The 14,869-nt window shown below is 35.5% G+C and overlaps 1 protein-coding gene across 1 annotated transcript; it reads right to left on the bottom strand.

The window, feature by feature from the left end:
• Positions 1 to 743: 743 nt before the first annotated feature.
• On the bottom strand, positions 744 to 1,481 carry LOC124939203 (aspartic proteinase CDR1-like). The gene is made up of 2 exons (XM_047479705.1): positions 1,449 to 1,481; positions 744 to 1,340 (listed from the first exon to the last, which is right to left on the bottom strand). Exons 1-2 carry the CDS (start codon positions 1,479 to 1,481, stop codon positions 744 to 746), a joined length of 630 nt encoding a protein of 209 aa, XP_047335661.1.
• Between the last annotated feature and the right edge of the window lie 13,388 nt (positions 1,482 to 14,869).

A 14,869-nucleotide genomic window follows, 5' to 3' on the forward strand; every position in this document is an offset into this window, starting at 1 on the left:
AGTTGTGGTGTATAACATTTGGCAAGAACGGAATGCAAGGGTGTATGACAGAACCCGCAGGAGCATTGACGAGTTATGGAAAGATATTGTATCGGATTGCAGTGCCCTCGCGGAAACGTGGAGAAGAATTCCAAGCACGGAGCAGAACTGGAATATCTGCAGGAACTGGAATTTACCGTTTTTTAAACTCACTAGAATTGAAAGCATTGTAAACAGATAATTCATTTATGTTTTTAGCTTTTTAGCTTTTATTCAGAATGTTACGACTTCAAAATCATTCTAGGCCTGTCTAAAATGATCTCTTAAACTCGTGGTTTTTTCTTGTTTTTGAGAATTTTTAATGAAATGACGCTAAGTCATTTTTCCCAAAAAAAAACCTCTTTATCCCCTCTTTTTCGGTAAACCAAAAATATCATTCATGTAATTAACTACCAATATTTTTTTTATCCAATGAACCTCTCATTATTAATCTTGTGACCTCATTATTAATCTTGTGACCTCATTAGAAATAATTTTTACCTCAATGATCTCATATCATTATCGCAACCTCTTTACCCTCTAATCTCGTTTTTTGACATCACTACTTGTGATTGATGAGTTTTAATTATAATTTTGTCTATGAATACGCTACATTTTTGTAAAATATAAGTAGAAAAAATATAATTATAGCAAAGTTTTGTCTATAAATACGTTAAGTTAGCACCATCATGAAAATGGAAGGTGACAAAGGGAATACTGAACTTCTAGTTGTTTACATAGCAAAGCGTCCATGGAATATCTGGCACTTCAATTGATTCCGCATGAATCGACCTTTTAAGTTCATCCTTAAGAGTTTGGTAAATATTGGCCGGTAAAGAAGTTATCGGCGTGCGTGAGTCTATTATGATGTTACCCTCCTCAATAATATCAACTTCCCCTTCTTCCTTGGATCTATTTAATCTTGTGAACGGAATTCTCTTATTGTTTACGGTGATTGCTTCCAATGTGAGATAATATAATGGTGAGGAAGGCTGGGTGACCAATGGGGTGGACACCACTCCGCGCCCAGACACGATCGCACTAGTACCGAAGTTGAGCTTGCTACTTAAATTTCTTAAGGTGAACTTTCTTCTTACATTTCGTTTTGAATGAGATACTAGGAAGTATGAGAACTTTCTACCCAAAGATTCGCGAAGCTGACCAATGAACGAGAGAGGCCCACTTTCAAGTCCAAAGACACCAGATGAAACTTTTTCAATACTCATGCTATTTTTGTAATTCCCACACCCATAAACCAAATTCGGGAACGAAGTGCGACCCAATTTGTTTGTCTCCAAGGCTAGTTCTCCTGAACTGCTTGCCTTGCCAACATAGGACGATATATTATATTTACATTATGATTCCCGGAGATCATTACAAACACGATCTTCCCCCAAAACCTTACATTGATCCAAGCCACATGATAATACCTTATAAGAAGATGACTTCTTGGAATTAAACATGATTTGCTCTTGCTCGTGACAATTCACACATGGGAGGCACTAGGTCCATGTGACATTGGATGCGGTGTCCGGGACCACGAACTGCTTGACTGGTGGTGTTCCAATGGAAATCTCCATGAGGTACGTCGAATAAGTCGACATAATTCTCGCAAATGTGCCATTAGTTTTCTTTGCTTTGTTATTGGAATGTTCTAAGATATGATTGAAATGAGACAAGCGGGACTCAGCCACGTATTACAACGGCCATACGAGTTGTATCGTTGAGATTTTCCAGATAAAATGGCGATTCCATTGAATCCCGATGAATGAGACGGGTAGAAAACCCTACTAATTTCGAGGTAGTTGTATTAGAAGAGCTTGAGAGTTGTAGCATGTAAAAAATGACTAGCATTCTGGCATGGTGGAAAGAAATAATTTCCATAATTAAATAATTTAGAGATGAGATTTGAAAGTATATACAGGGTGAAATTTATAGATGAATGAATTAAGGTTGTAAAATCTCATTCTTCGAAATATTACAATAATATTTATGCTTTTAATTTTATCTTTATTTTTATTTATGTTATAAGTTAAATGAATTGTACATTCATGACATCTAATATAATTTAACACAATGTAAATGGAAAGAAGGTGAATTTTATCATTATCGAACTAGAACGAAATATTCACGTATATCACTGAACTAATTTTTGTCGTGATATCATATCACTGTAGTTTAATTTTCATTTATATCACTAGTTAATAAAAACATCCAAGTCTATTAAGTTTTTCATTAAATATTGACCCGTGTGATTGACATGTCATTTTTTTTTAAAATTAATATATATTATATTTTATTTTTATTTTTATTCATAATTTCTAACCAATAAAATTTTATATTTTTAGAGGCATTAACAAAACAATATAGACATTTTGAGAGACACTAATAATAATTCACTTTTTTTTAATTAATATATTTTTAATATTTATTTTTAGAGTAATGATAGGGGAGCGAAAATTTTGTAGCGAATGTGTAGCGAACTGATGTGGATGTGGAAGGGTGACTAGCTAAATGACTAAGCATAATTTTAAATGTTTATTTCTCTCTCTTATTCAGTAATAATATCTCTCTTCTCTTATTTAATGATTTATATTTTATATTTTTAATATTTATTAATAATTTATTTTAAATATTAATAGGGATAATAGTAAATCAAATAAAAAAATAGAAAAATATATATTTTCAAACATATATTATATTTGATAAATATATATTTAAGAGAATAAAAAATTAAATATATTTTTTTTATATTTTTTAATTAATTATTTCTCACACTCTCTTTAATTTATTTTTCATATTTTATAAAATATATTTTAAATTTAATCAATTAACTCGTTATCTCATTTTATATTATCATATTGGGTTCTTATTATAAAGTGTGTTTTCTTAAATATTAATAATTGATAGTTTGAGTTATATTTATTTTAAATATTAGTATGTATGATTTTAATTAGCTTTAACAAATTTTTATTATTCATTTTATAACTTATTTTAAAAACAAATAAATATTTAAAAACAAATAAATAAATAAATTATTAACGTAAATATATATATATATATATTAATAAAGAGAAATAATTAATTAAAAAAATTAATAATTTTATATTTATTTTATTATTCTTTTAAATATATATTTATCCAATATAATATATATTTGAGTATATATATATATTTTTGTTTATTTGATTTATTATTGTTCCTATTATTATTCTAATTTTTTATAAATAAATAAGTTAAATAATAAAATATATAAATATATATTTACAAATTAATAATATAGATAAATATGAGAATAGAGGACATAAAAAATAAATTATTAATAAAGGAATAGAGAGAAATAAACATTTAAAATTATGTTTAGTCAACTGGCCTAGTCACCATTCCACACACATTAGTTCGCTACACATTCGCTACAAAATTTTCGTTTCCCCTATCATTACTCTTATTTTTATTAATTGATTTTATTATTTAGAAATGTAAATAAAAATATATGTTGAAAATATATTAATTAAAAAAAATGAATTATTATTAATAATTCTCAAAATGTATAATTTATTTGATTAATGTCTTTGAAAATATAAATTAAGTTTTATTATTTAAAATAGTGAATAAAAATAAGTATATAATATATATTAGTTTTAAAAAATGAAATGTCAATCACACATGTTATCATTTAACAGAAAACTTAACGGTTTGGATGTTTTTTTGTCCAGCAGTGACATAGATGAACATTAAACCCAACTATAGTGACATGAACAAATAAAAATTAGTTCAGTGATATACGTGAATATTCCCTTATAGTTCGATGGTAAATTGACATTCTTCCCCAATATAAATTAGAATCCAACTTGTAATTTTTTTTCTTTTATTTACATTTCTTATCGCTTGATCTTAGTGCGTTACGGTAATATATATGCTTATAATAAGCTCTTCTTAATTTCAATAATAATTAATATCTGACACCATTTAATTAGTTGTTCGAGTTATTCTATTTCATCACGTCATTGTTACGAATCTTTAAAGTTATATTATAAAACAAATATAATATTGTTAATTCTTCTTCGTTTAGAATCTTAATTATTGCAAATTTGTGATATTATTGAGTTAATGATAATTTATTTATTTTTTAATATATATATATAACTAGTGTAGCTATTTTTTCGTTAGAGTAATTATTTTAGATTCGATTTCCATGACGTTCTTACTCACTAAAAAAATGACATTAAGTCTTAAGTTAAAGCTGGAGATAATCCATCAAGATAGTTTAAGTGACAATTTATTTTAAATGGTATACAAAAACCTCATATACAATTATTACTAAAAACACTGTAATTTAAATAAAAGAATAGTCATATAAATCATCTCACGAACTAAACCCAAAAAAATAAATGTTGAAATGGAGAAGGATTCACTGGTGAAAAAGGGGTCAAAACCGAGAGTAAAAACTCTCGGTTTTGACCCTATAACTTTCGGTAAAGACACCTTACCGAAGGTTTTAGTAACTCTCGCCATCCCTCGGTATAGACTCTCTCGGTTTTACCACAAAGAGAAAAACCGAAAGTTATATGAAAACTTTCGGTTTTTCTCTTTGTGGAAAAACCGAGGGTTTTATAAATAACTTTCGGTTTTTCTCTTTGTAGAAAAACTGAGGGTTTTACAAATAACTTTCGGTTTTTCTCTTTGTGGAAAAACCGAGGGTTTTACAAATAACTTTCGGTTTTTCTCTTTGTGGAAAAACCGAGGGTTTTACAAATAACTTTCGGTTTTTCTCTTTGTGGAAAAACCGAGAGTTTTGATGTAACTTTCAGTTTTCCTCTTCGGGTAAAAACCGAGAGTTTTGATTTAACTTTCGGTTTTCCTCTTTGGGTAAAAACCGAGAGTTTTGTAATAACTCTCGGTTTTTCTTCAAATTGAGAAAACTGAGAGTTCTATGAAAACTCTCGGTTTTTACCCGAAGAGGAAAACCGAAAGTTTTCATATAACTCTCAATTTTCCTCTTTTGGGTAAAAACCGAGGGTTTGTCATATAACTCTCGGTTTTCTCTTTGGATAAAAACCGAGAGTTTCCTAATATCTCTCGGTTTTTCCGTTTGAAGAAAAACCGAGAGATTTCAATATTACTTTCGGTTTTTTCCCGTAAATTTTTAAAAACGTGCGGATTATTTTGCTCGCAACGAAAACCTGTTCAGGTTCGCAACCAAAACCGGTTCAGCCAAACCAATATATCAATGATAAAAGAAATGCAACATACATTAAAAGATCACATTAATTGATCATTAACATTACAAAATTCGAAACCAAACTAATATTCCGAACAATCTGTTATAAATTCAACTACTAATGAAAACATGTTCATAATCGAAACAACCTTAGCTTGTGGGGGGGGGGGGGGGGGGGAGGTGGTTGTTGCCTCATAAACAGTTCGATTCTCTCCATTCTTGCGTTCATCTCTAACTTCTCCCTCTCCATTCTCGCGTTCATCTCTAACTTCTCCCTCTCCATTCTTGTCACCATTTCTTCTTTTTCCGCTTTCATTTCTTCCATTTTGCGCCTTCTTTCTTCATCCCTCTTCTCCAGTTCCTCCAGCTTGAGCTTCATTATTTGATTCTCTTCTAACAATCGCTCATTGTTTCGCTGTGAACTGTTTCCACTTCGACGATCCTCACGAAAGTGTGTGGGACGGACGCCTGATCCCATTCCGAACACTACCCCGTGTTTTTGTTGTCCGAACACCCTCTCCGTCAATTCAAAATCTGATATTCCCGGTTCGTTACTAACAACCTCCTCCATCTCAACCTGCACAATTCAAATAAAATATAATTTCTCTAATAAAAAACTAGGCATATTCAATTCACTTACAATTTTCTCTTGCAAGTGTTCGTCCGGGACGGGTGTTGGGTTTTCTTTTGTCGGTTTAGGGGTACGGGTCCTCTTGAATACTTCAATTACAGACGGTGCCCGTCCCATTTCAATCGCCTGTTGAAATAAATGATTTATATAATTAATAACAATCTTTAGATTAAGTTATTACAAATAATGTACTTACCAACTCGTCTTCAATTTGTGCAAACGGTCTACTTCCCGGTCGATGCGGGAATTTCAACTTCTTCCTGTTCTTCATATTTGTAGAACCGTTTCTCTGTATTTGAAATAAAAAATGAAGTTAGATTAATTAATATCAACTTTTATTTTAATTATGAAACCATACCTTAAATGTTTCTGTGAAGAAATAGTTGCGACACACAAACTCCCAATCATCTCGATCGTAGTCCGGTGGAGGATTAGCCAGTACTGCCGCCTCGTCTCCTTTGTGGACGCGGATATATGTCTTGTTCAAATTCGACCACCATCTATCCCATATCTGATTGGCGTGTCCCAATCCGGTCTTTCGGAAAGACTCAATATCACCATAAGTGGCTTCGAACGGATCCTGAAAAAAATAACATCCAAATGTTAAAAATAATTATTTAATGACGTAGCGTATAATCAAGTAATAAATATTACCTTGATAGTAGTCCACAGTGAATCCAATTGGTCTGCACTTAAAGCCTTCCACTTTAGAAGACGGTGTGAGACGGCTGCAGGGTCCTGGATAATCGACCCCACATGTCTAGACCACCGTGTTCTTCCCACGTCTGTATCGCCTGACCTCCCATCCTTCTCCTTAAACGTAAGAGGAATCCTTGTCCCCGCTAACCTCTTAGACAGCGCAATATTCTTGTTCTTCCCCCGTCTCTTCCGGGCAGAAGATTCTTTAAAATTATCAAAATCATAATTAGATATGTCAATCAATTTAAACACTAACTAGTAAACGAGTTACATGTCGATGATGGGTCGGGAGTGGTCCCGTGCTCCTCCTCGCCATCCTGCTCCTCGATATGCTCCTCGAGACCCTCGTCTACTGCCTCATCGCTATCCACCATATCAGCAAATGTGCTCTCTATAAACTCTTGGAGCTCATCATCGTCTTCAGCCTCTTCTGTTCGGGGAGGCGCAGTAGCTATGGGTACCACAGCAATAGGTGGTTGGTCTCTAGAAGACGATCCTCGGAGCTTTAAGGACTCAGATTGGGCAAGTAGGTTTTGGTAGATTTTATCCAATTTCTTGGGTGTCTTCCTCATACTCTTCCAAGTTGTTTTAGGACCTTCAGACATTCTTAATTCACACAATTAATAAAATTGAGTGAATAATTGAAATAAAGTAGTAATAAGAATGAATATAAAGTTAAAAACATAAATCTACCTAATTAATTAATCTGAACTATATGTTTGTAAACCGCGGTTTTATTTTTGTCACAATCTTCCAACCGGGTCGGGCTGACATATCAGGGGCGTAGAATACTTGTTTTGCCTGACTTGCCAATATATACGTGTCTTGACTCTGGTTTTCAAAATTCGGTTTACATTTACACTTACGAAGCCATATTTATCCACTTTCACTCCTAGTTCCCCCGAGTGTGTATCAAACCACTTACACTTGAATAAAACAACTCGTTTGTGAGAATAGTATTGTAGTTCGATTATATCCGTCAAAACTCCGTAGTATGACATAGTTTCAGATCCGTTGTACCCCTCAACAACCACCCCACTATTTTGAGTTGTCAAACCTTCGTCGTGTTTTTCTGTACAGAATTTGAATCCGTTTACTTTACACCAAACATACATAGACGAGTACATACTTGGACCTTTTACTAAGATCTTGAGGTCTCTTGATATGTCGTTAATTTCTGCTAAATGAGCGACCTATATATGTATCCGAAATGAAGTTGTTAAAATGAATAAAAAAGAGTTAGGATATATGGTTTATAAATTACTCACTCGATGCTTGAAATATGCGGCAAACGTTTCTCCACTAGACTCATTGTTATAATCTCTGCAAATAGATCGAATATTAAATATCATACTCTTTAATGCTAATTAGTAACAGCAACATCGAATCTTACATGTAAAAAGGTTCTGCTTCGGGACAATTTTTCAAAATGTAAGAATGAGCTGTCACTCGATCGATATAATCCAAGTTGTATACTTTTCCGTTAGATAGGTCTTCCAACGATGCAAATATTGAAATGCCCGAGATTTCAGGTTGTGCATTTTCTTGCTCTTGTTCCTCCATATACTTGGCACATAAACTAATACTCTCATTAACAAGATAGCTCTCGCTGATAGAGGCTTCGGGGTGGTTATTATTCCTCAAATATCTTTTCATTGTACCCATGTAATGTTCTAACGGATACATCCATCGATACTAAACAGGTCCTCCAAGCAAAGCCTCAAATGACAAGTGAACCGGGAGATGCATCATGATGTCGAAGATTGACGGCAGAAAAATCATTTCAAATTTACAAAGTGTCAATGTAATATCCATGTACAATTGTTCGAGGTCCTCTTAAATCAACTCTTTGAAACACAACAACCGAAAGAAATGAGACAAATTTACTAACGCATCATACACATTATCTGGAAGTAATCCACGAGTTACTAAAGGAATAAGATATTCCAATAAAATGTGACAATCATGACTCTTTAATCCCGAAATCTTTTTCTCTTCCAAATTTACACAACCGCCAATATTTGAGCAAAAGCCATCGGGCAACTTGAGATCTTTCAAGAAGTTACAAAGACGTTTTTTTATTTTCGGATGTCAAAGTGAAAAGCGCTTCTGGATAATGAACAACTCCTTCATCATTTATAGGATGTAACCATGATTTTATGCCTAAGAGTTCTAAGTCTTTACGGGCTTTAGGACCATCCTTAGTCTTCTCTTTCACATTCATTATTGTTCCCAACACGCTATCACAGATATTTTTCTCAATATGCATCACATCCAAATTATGTCTCAATAATAGTGATTTCTAATAAGGCAGACGAAAGAAAATGCTAAGTTTGTTCCAATTGTCTCCCCGCGTTTCATGATATATCTTGGTTCTCTTGCTCAGATCCGCACTAATAATTATGTCTTCTAGGTCTCGTGCTTGCTCGTAACATTCTTGCCCCGTTAACAATCTAGGGGGATATCTATAATCAGTTCGACCATCAAACGACTCTTTATCCCTTCTGTATTTGTGCTTCGGTGGAAGGAAACGTCTATGACCCAAGTAACATTGTTTGGAACCATGAACCAATCGAAGGGATACCGTGTCGTTGTTACAACAAGGACAAGCGAATTTACCTTTCGTACTCCAGCCTGATAAATTTGCGTATGCGGGAAAGTCGTTAATGGTCCACAACAACGCCGCTCGCATGTTAAAGTATTGCGAGGTGTGTGCATCAAACTTTTTCACACCTGTTTGCCACAGTTCATGCAACTCTTCGATCAATGGCTGGAGAAATATGTCAATTGCATCTCCCAGACTCTTTGGACCCGGAATTAACATAGATAAGATGAAATTGCTAGAATCCATGCAAGTCGTGGGTGACACATTATAAGGAACGAGAATAATCGGCCAAACACTGTATGATTTTTTCCCATTTGCAAATGGCTGAAACCCATCGCTTGATAAACCCAGTCTTACGTTTCGAGATTCTGAAGCAAAATTTGTATAATTTTCATCAAACGTCTTCCAAGTTAAGGAATCAGCGGAATGTCTCAACGTATCACTATCAACTCTTCCTTCTTTATGTCATCTCATCATTGGAGCCGTTTTTGAGGACATGTATAGTCTTTGCAGTCTTGGTATTAAAGGGAAATATCTCAATACCTTTTTTGGAATGAATTTCCCGTTTTGCTTCTCCCGAACTGTCCCACTTGTTTGGTCGACTTTCCATCTTGAAAGACCGCAAACTCTGCAAGTATCTTCATTTAGGTCGTCCTTCCAAAATAGCATACAGTTGTTCTTACATGCGTCTATCTTGTCATATTTAAGTCCGATCTCAGTAATGAATTTTTTACTTTCGTTGTATGAGTTTGGCAATTGAGCGTCAATCGGTAATATGTAGTCTTTAAGCAGACGCAGCAACATATCGAACGAAGAATTCGTCCATTGACATACATTTTTATATGTGAAGTAGTTTCAGTAGTGCCGATGATTTCGTTATTCGAGCACCTTCATACAATGGTCGTTTGCAATCATCAAGCAATTTATAAAATCTATGCGCATCTTCGACTGGTTCATCGCTGCTCGGGACGTCATTAACGTTGGGGAACATATCGTTTATAAATTCGTGCATATAACGTTCTTCATTGACCTCTTCATTAACTGTATCGTTGAATTCCGGCACGACATCCTCCGACTGATCATTGTCGTCATCATCATCGAAGTCGTCGGCATCTTCATCGACATCTTCATTAACCACTTGAGTAGTACGTCTCTTTTCTCCATGAAAATACCAATACTCATAATGAACATTTATTCCATAAATGATTACGTGAGTCTTCACTTCGTCTGTTTCCATAAACGGCGTGTTCAAGCATTTCACGCAGGGACATTTCACGGTTTGTCGGGATGTATTCCTAAGAGCATACTCGAGGAATTTGTCAACGCCTTCCTCGTAATCTGGATAATCTCGACGTAAGGTCATCCAGCTTTTATCGGGTACTTCCATATTTCTAATAAAATGGAAAACAACCCGCATTATTATTTACTTAAATTTGTCTAAATTAATTAGGCTTACATAATTGTAACATAATCGCTACCTAATCTATCATTATTCAATCGAAATTCAACATGAATCTAACATTTTATAACTAAATCTAACATTTTCTAACTAAAATTCAACCTAAACAAACTATAATAAAACCTAACATAAATCAAACTTAAATCTAACATACATATAATCTAACATTATTTCATTCATACACATTTCAAATCAATCAATTTTAATCCAACATAATTTTATTCATACACATTTCTAACCTAATCTAACCTAAAATCAAATCTAATTCAAAACAAATCTAATTCAACATTATTTCATTATGTTAGATAAAATTAGACCGGTTCACATAACCTAACTTAAATAAACCTTCCATGCATGAACAAGGAACCAGACCGGTCAAACAAATAAACCGGTTAAGAAAACTAGCCGGTCAAGTCACTAAACCGACCAGGAACACTTGGAACATCACCGCACAAAGAAAGGATCGGCCAAAGCTTAAAACCGGAAACATCAGACAGCCGATCAGCCACAAGGCAGAGGAATAACCGGAAGATGTCCGGTTAAACCACTCACACCGGAAGCCATCCGGTTAAGTCGAATGACCGACCAGTACAAGAAGACAATTCGGGTATCTGTTAAGAATGATACCAAAGGAACAGACTGAACACTTCCATATCCATACAAGTCTGAGGAAAGTCTGCAGGCTGCAGAAGACAGTCCTACAGGATCTTTCCACTTCGGGATAAATCAGAAAGGAGATCTTCCAAGTACAGACAACTGTCTAACAGACAGTGTCCACATTGAGTAACAGACAAACCTAGCAGGTTTGTCTTACACACCGGAAGAACAGACTGCCAAGTCTGTGAGATTGACCGCCAGGTCTGAGGTTGACCGTCAGGTTTGAAAAGATGACCGCAGGGTCTGAATCACTGAATCACTGAACCTCTGCACCTCTGCTCAGCCAATCAGATTCAAGGAAGTGAAATATGACTGTTGGCATATTTCATCTATAAAAGGGGCAGTTGAAGAAGAGTAAATGTGGGACAAGTGGGACAACAAGAGATTTTAAGAGCATTTAATCTACAAGCGAAAAATAGTGTGTTCTATCTCTAAAGAAAGCCTAAGTGCTAAAGTTGAAGGTAGAACACCCTATATGCATGATAGCTAAGACTGATCAAACCTGGTTATGGCATAAGAGACTAAACCATCTAAACATGAAGATATTGAATTACATTCGCAGTAAAAAGCTAGTAGAAGGTATTCCTGACATAGTATTTAACAAGGATAAGGTTTGTTCAGCATGTCAAATGGGTAAACAGACTAAGTCAACCTTTAAGAGTAAAGGAAATATCCAATCTAGCTGATGCTTAGATCTTCTTCACATGGATTTATTTGGACCGATTCAGGTCGTTAGCCTAGGAGGTATGCTTTACACCATGGTAGTTATTGATGATTATTCTAGATTTACATGGGTAATATTTTTACCATCTAAACGTGAAACCGCATCAAACTTGATTACACTTCTTAAACGTTTGCAAAATGAAAAATCAACTCGCATTAATAGCATTAGAAGTGATAGAGGTACCGAATTTACTAATAGTACCCTAACCGCATATCTTGATGAATCCGGTATTAGACACGAGTTGTCTAGTGCTAGGACTCCTCAACAAAATGGCCTGGCCGAGAGAAGAAACCGGACTCTCAAGGAAGCCGCACGGTCCATGATAGCCGATTCGGGCATTGCTCAGAAATTTTGGGCTGAGGCTATCAATAGTGCATGTTATACACAAAATCGGTCTCTGATTAACAAGTTTCATAACAAAACACCATATGAAGTTTATTTTAACAGGGCTCCTAATCTTAAGTATCTCAAGATTTTCGGTTGTAAGTGCTATATTCATATAAATGGTAAACATATCTTTCTGCCTTTGATGCAAAAATCGATACTGGGATCATGCTAGGTTACTTAGTAGTGAGTAAGTCATATAGAGTATATAATAATAGAACTTCAACCATGGAGGAAACACTTCACATTGTTTTCGATGAATCGGTTGAAAGTAATACCGCATCATGTTTTGATCTACACAACAGATTGGAAAACAACAATATCCATTCTGATAGTGAAGATGAAACTCCGGTTTTCAGGCGGTTTGTCCATGACCAAATGAGTAATATTGAAACTCAGCCTGATCAAGCTGTTCCACAACAGGAAGCTGACACTTCGGTCCAATCCGAGGAAGTCGGTTGGTCTGACAATCCTGTTCAACCTACCGACATGTCTAGCCTTGATCAAATAAACGACAATTTGGTAGACATCCCTGAACCGAACTTCAAAAGAAACACCAAACATCCTCCTGAGCAAATTATAGGTGACCCTTCAAAACCTGTTCGAACTAGGCATCAACTTCTGGAGGGATACTTTAATTCCGCTTTTATATCCCAGATTGAGCCGAAAAGAATAGATGAAGCATTGTCAGATCCGGACTGGATCTTGGGAATGCAAGAAGAGCTAAACTAGTTCGAGAGTAGTAAAGTCTGGTACCTAGTCCCTAGACCGAAAGATCAACCGGTCATAGGAACAAGATGGGTATTTAGAAACAAACTTAATGAAGACGGTTTGGTCACAAGGAACAAAGCCAGATTAGTGGCACAAGGTTACAAACAGGAAGAAGGGATTGATTTTGAAGAATCATTTGCCCCTGTAGCTAGGATTGAAGCTATTAGGATTTTTCTAGCCTTTGCTGCTTTCAAAAACTTTAAGGTTTTTCAAATGGATGTTAAGAGTGCATTTTTGAATGGTGACCTACGTGAGGAGGTGTATGTTGAACAACCACCCGGTTTCAAAAGTGCTGAATTTCCAAACCATGTATACCGGTTAAACAAAGCTTTATACGGTCTAAAGTAAGCACCTAGAGCCTGGTATGATACACGAACCGCATTTCTGTTACAACATGATTTCACCATCGGTTCGGTGGATAAAACGTTGTTTAAATTTGAAAAGAAGGAACATATCCTACTTGTTAAATCTATGTAGATGATATCATTTTCGGTTCAACCGATCCTAAACTATGTGATAAATTTTTAAAAATGATGACTAACAAGTTTGAAATGAGTATGATGGGAGAATTAAGTTTCTTCCTAGGTCTTCAGGTTAAACAACTCAAAGAGAGAACGTTCATAAGCCAACCTAAGTACACCAAGGAGCTTCTAAAGAAGTTTGGAATGGACACATGCTCTTCAGCGGCTACTCCAATGAGCTCATCGATTAAATTGGACAAGGATGATGAGGGCCAATCGGTAGACCAGATCGCTTACCGGGGCATCATCGGTTCTCTCCTATACTTGACAGCGAGTAGACCGGACATTCTATTTGCAGTTGGTGTGTGGGAGATTCCAAGCAAATCCAAAAAAATCCCATTACACAGCCGCAAAGAGGATACTGAAGTATCTAAAGGGCACACTCGATGTCGGTCTGTGGTATCCAAAGGACTCGTCCTTTAACCTAACGAGTTATTCGGATGCAGACTATGCAGGTTGTAAAATTGACAGAAAAAGCACCAGCGAAACATGTCAGTTCCTAGGTGACCGACTTGTGTCATGACATAGCAAGAAACAGACATCGGTGGCCACATCCACTGCAGAAGCTGAATACCTTGCGGCCGGAAGTTGTTGTTCACAACTACTTTGGATTCAACAACAGCTGAAGAACTTCGGTGTCACAGCCGAAGAGTCTCCAATCTTCTGTGACAATACAAGCGCCATAGCAATTACTTACAACCCGGTTCTCCACTCCAGAACCAAGCATATTGACATAAGGCACCACTTCATCCGGGAACATGTCACGCTGAAGCATATCCGACTAGAATAGGTACCAACAGATCAACAAGTAGCCGATATCTTCACCAAGCCTCTACAGGAAGCTAGGTTCTCTCAATTCAGACTTACTCTCGGATTAACCGACATTAGTCAGATCCTTCCTAAGGATGCTTAAAGGGAAACCGGTTCGGACAGATAAAACCGGTAATTCCTCCTAAACTGTTGGTCTTCAAATTTTCAAGGTAACTATGGAAGAACCGCCCGACTTATCAGATAGAGTAAACCGACCGACTACTTGGTGCATGCACCAAATAACCGCATCGGGATGAACAACTGATAGCTGACCGGTTCGGAAATAGGCTAGCTTAGATTATTTGAATTTTAAACAGAAGTGGAATAATTATCAATGTTTAAAGATATCTGTTCTGAAACATTGCCCTT

The sequence above is a fragment of the Impatiens glandulifera genome, chromosome 5 (genome assembly GCF_907164915.1).
Source record: "Impatiens glandulifera chromosome 5, dImpGla2.1, whole genome shotgun sequence".
NCBI classification, from domain to species: domain Eukaryota; kingdom Viridiplantae; phylum Streptophyta; class Magnoliopsida; order Ericales; family Balsaminaceae; genus Impatiens; species Impatiens glandulifera.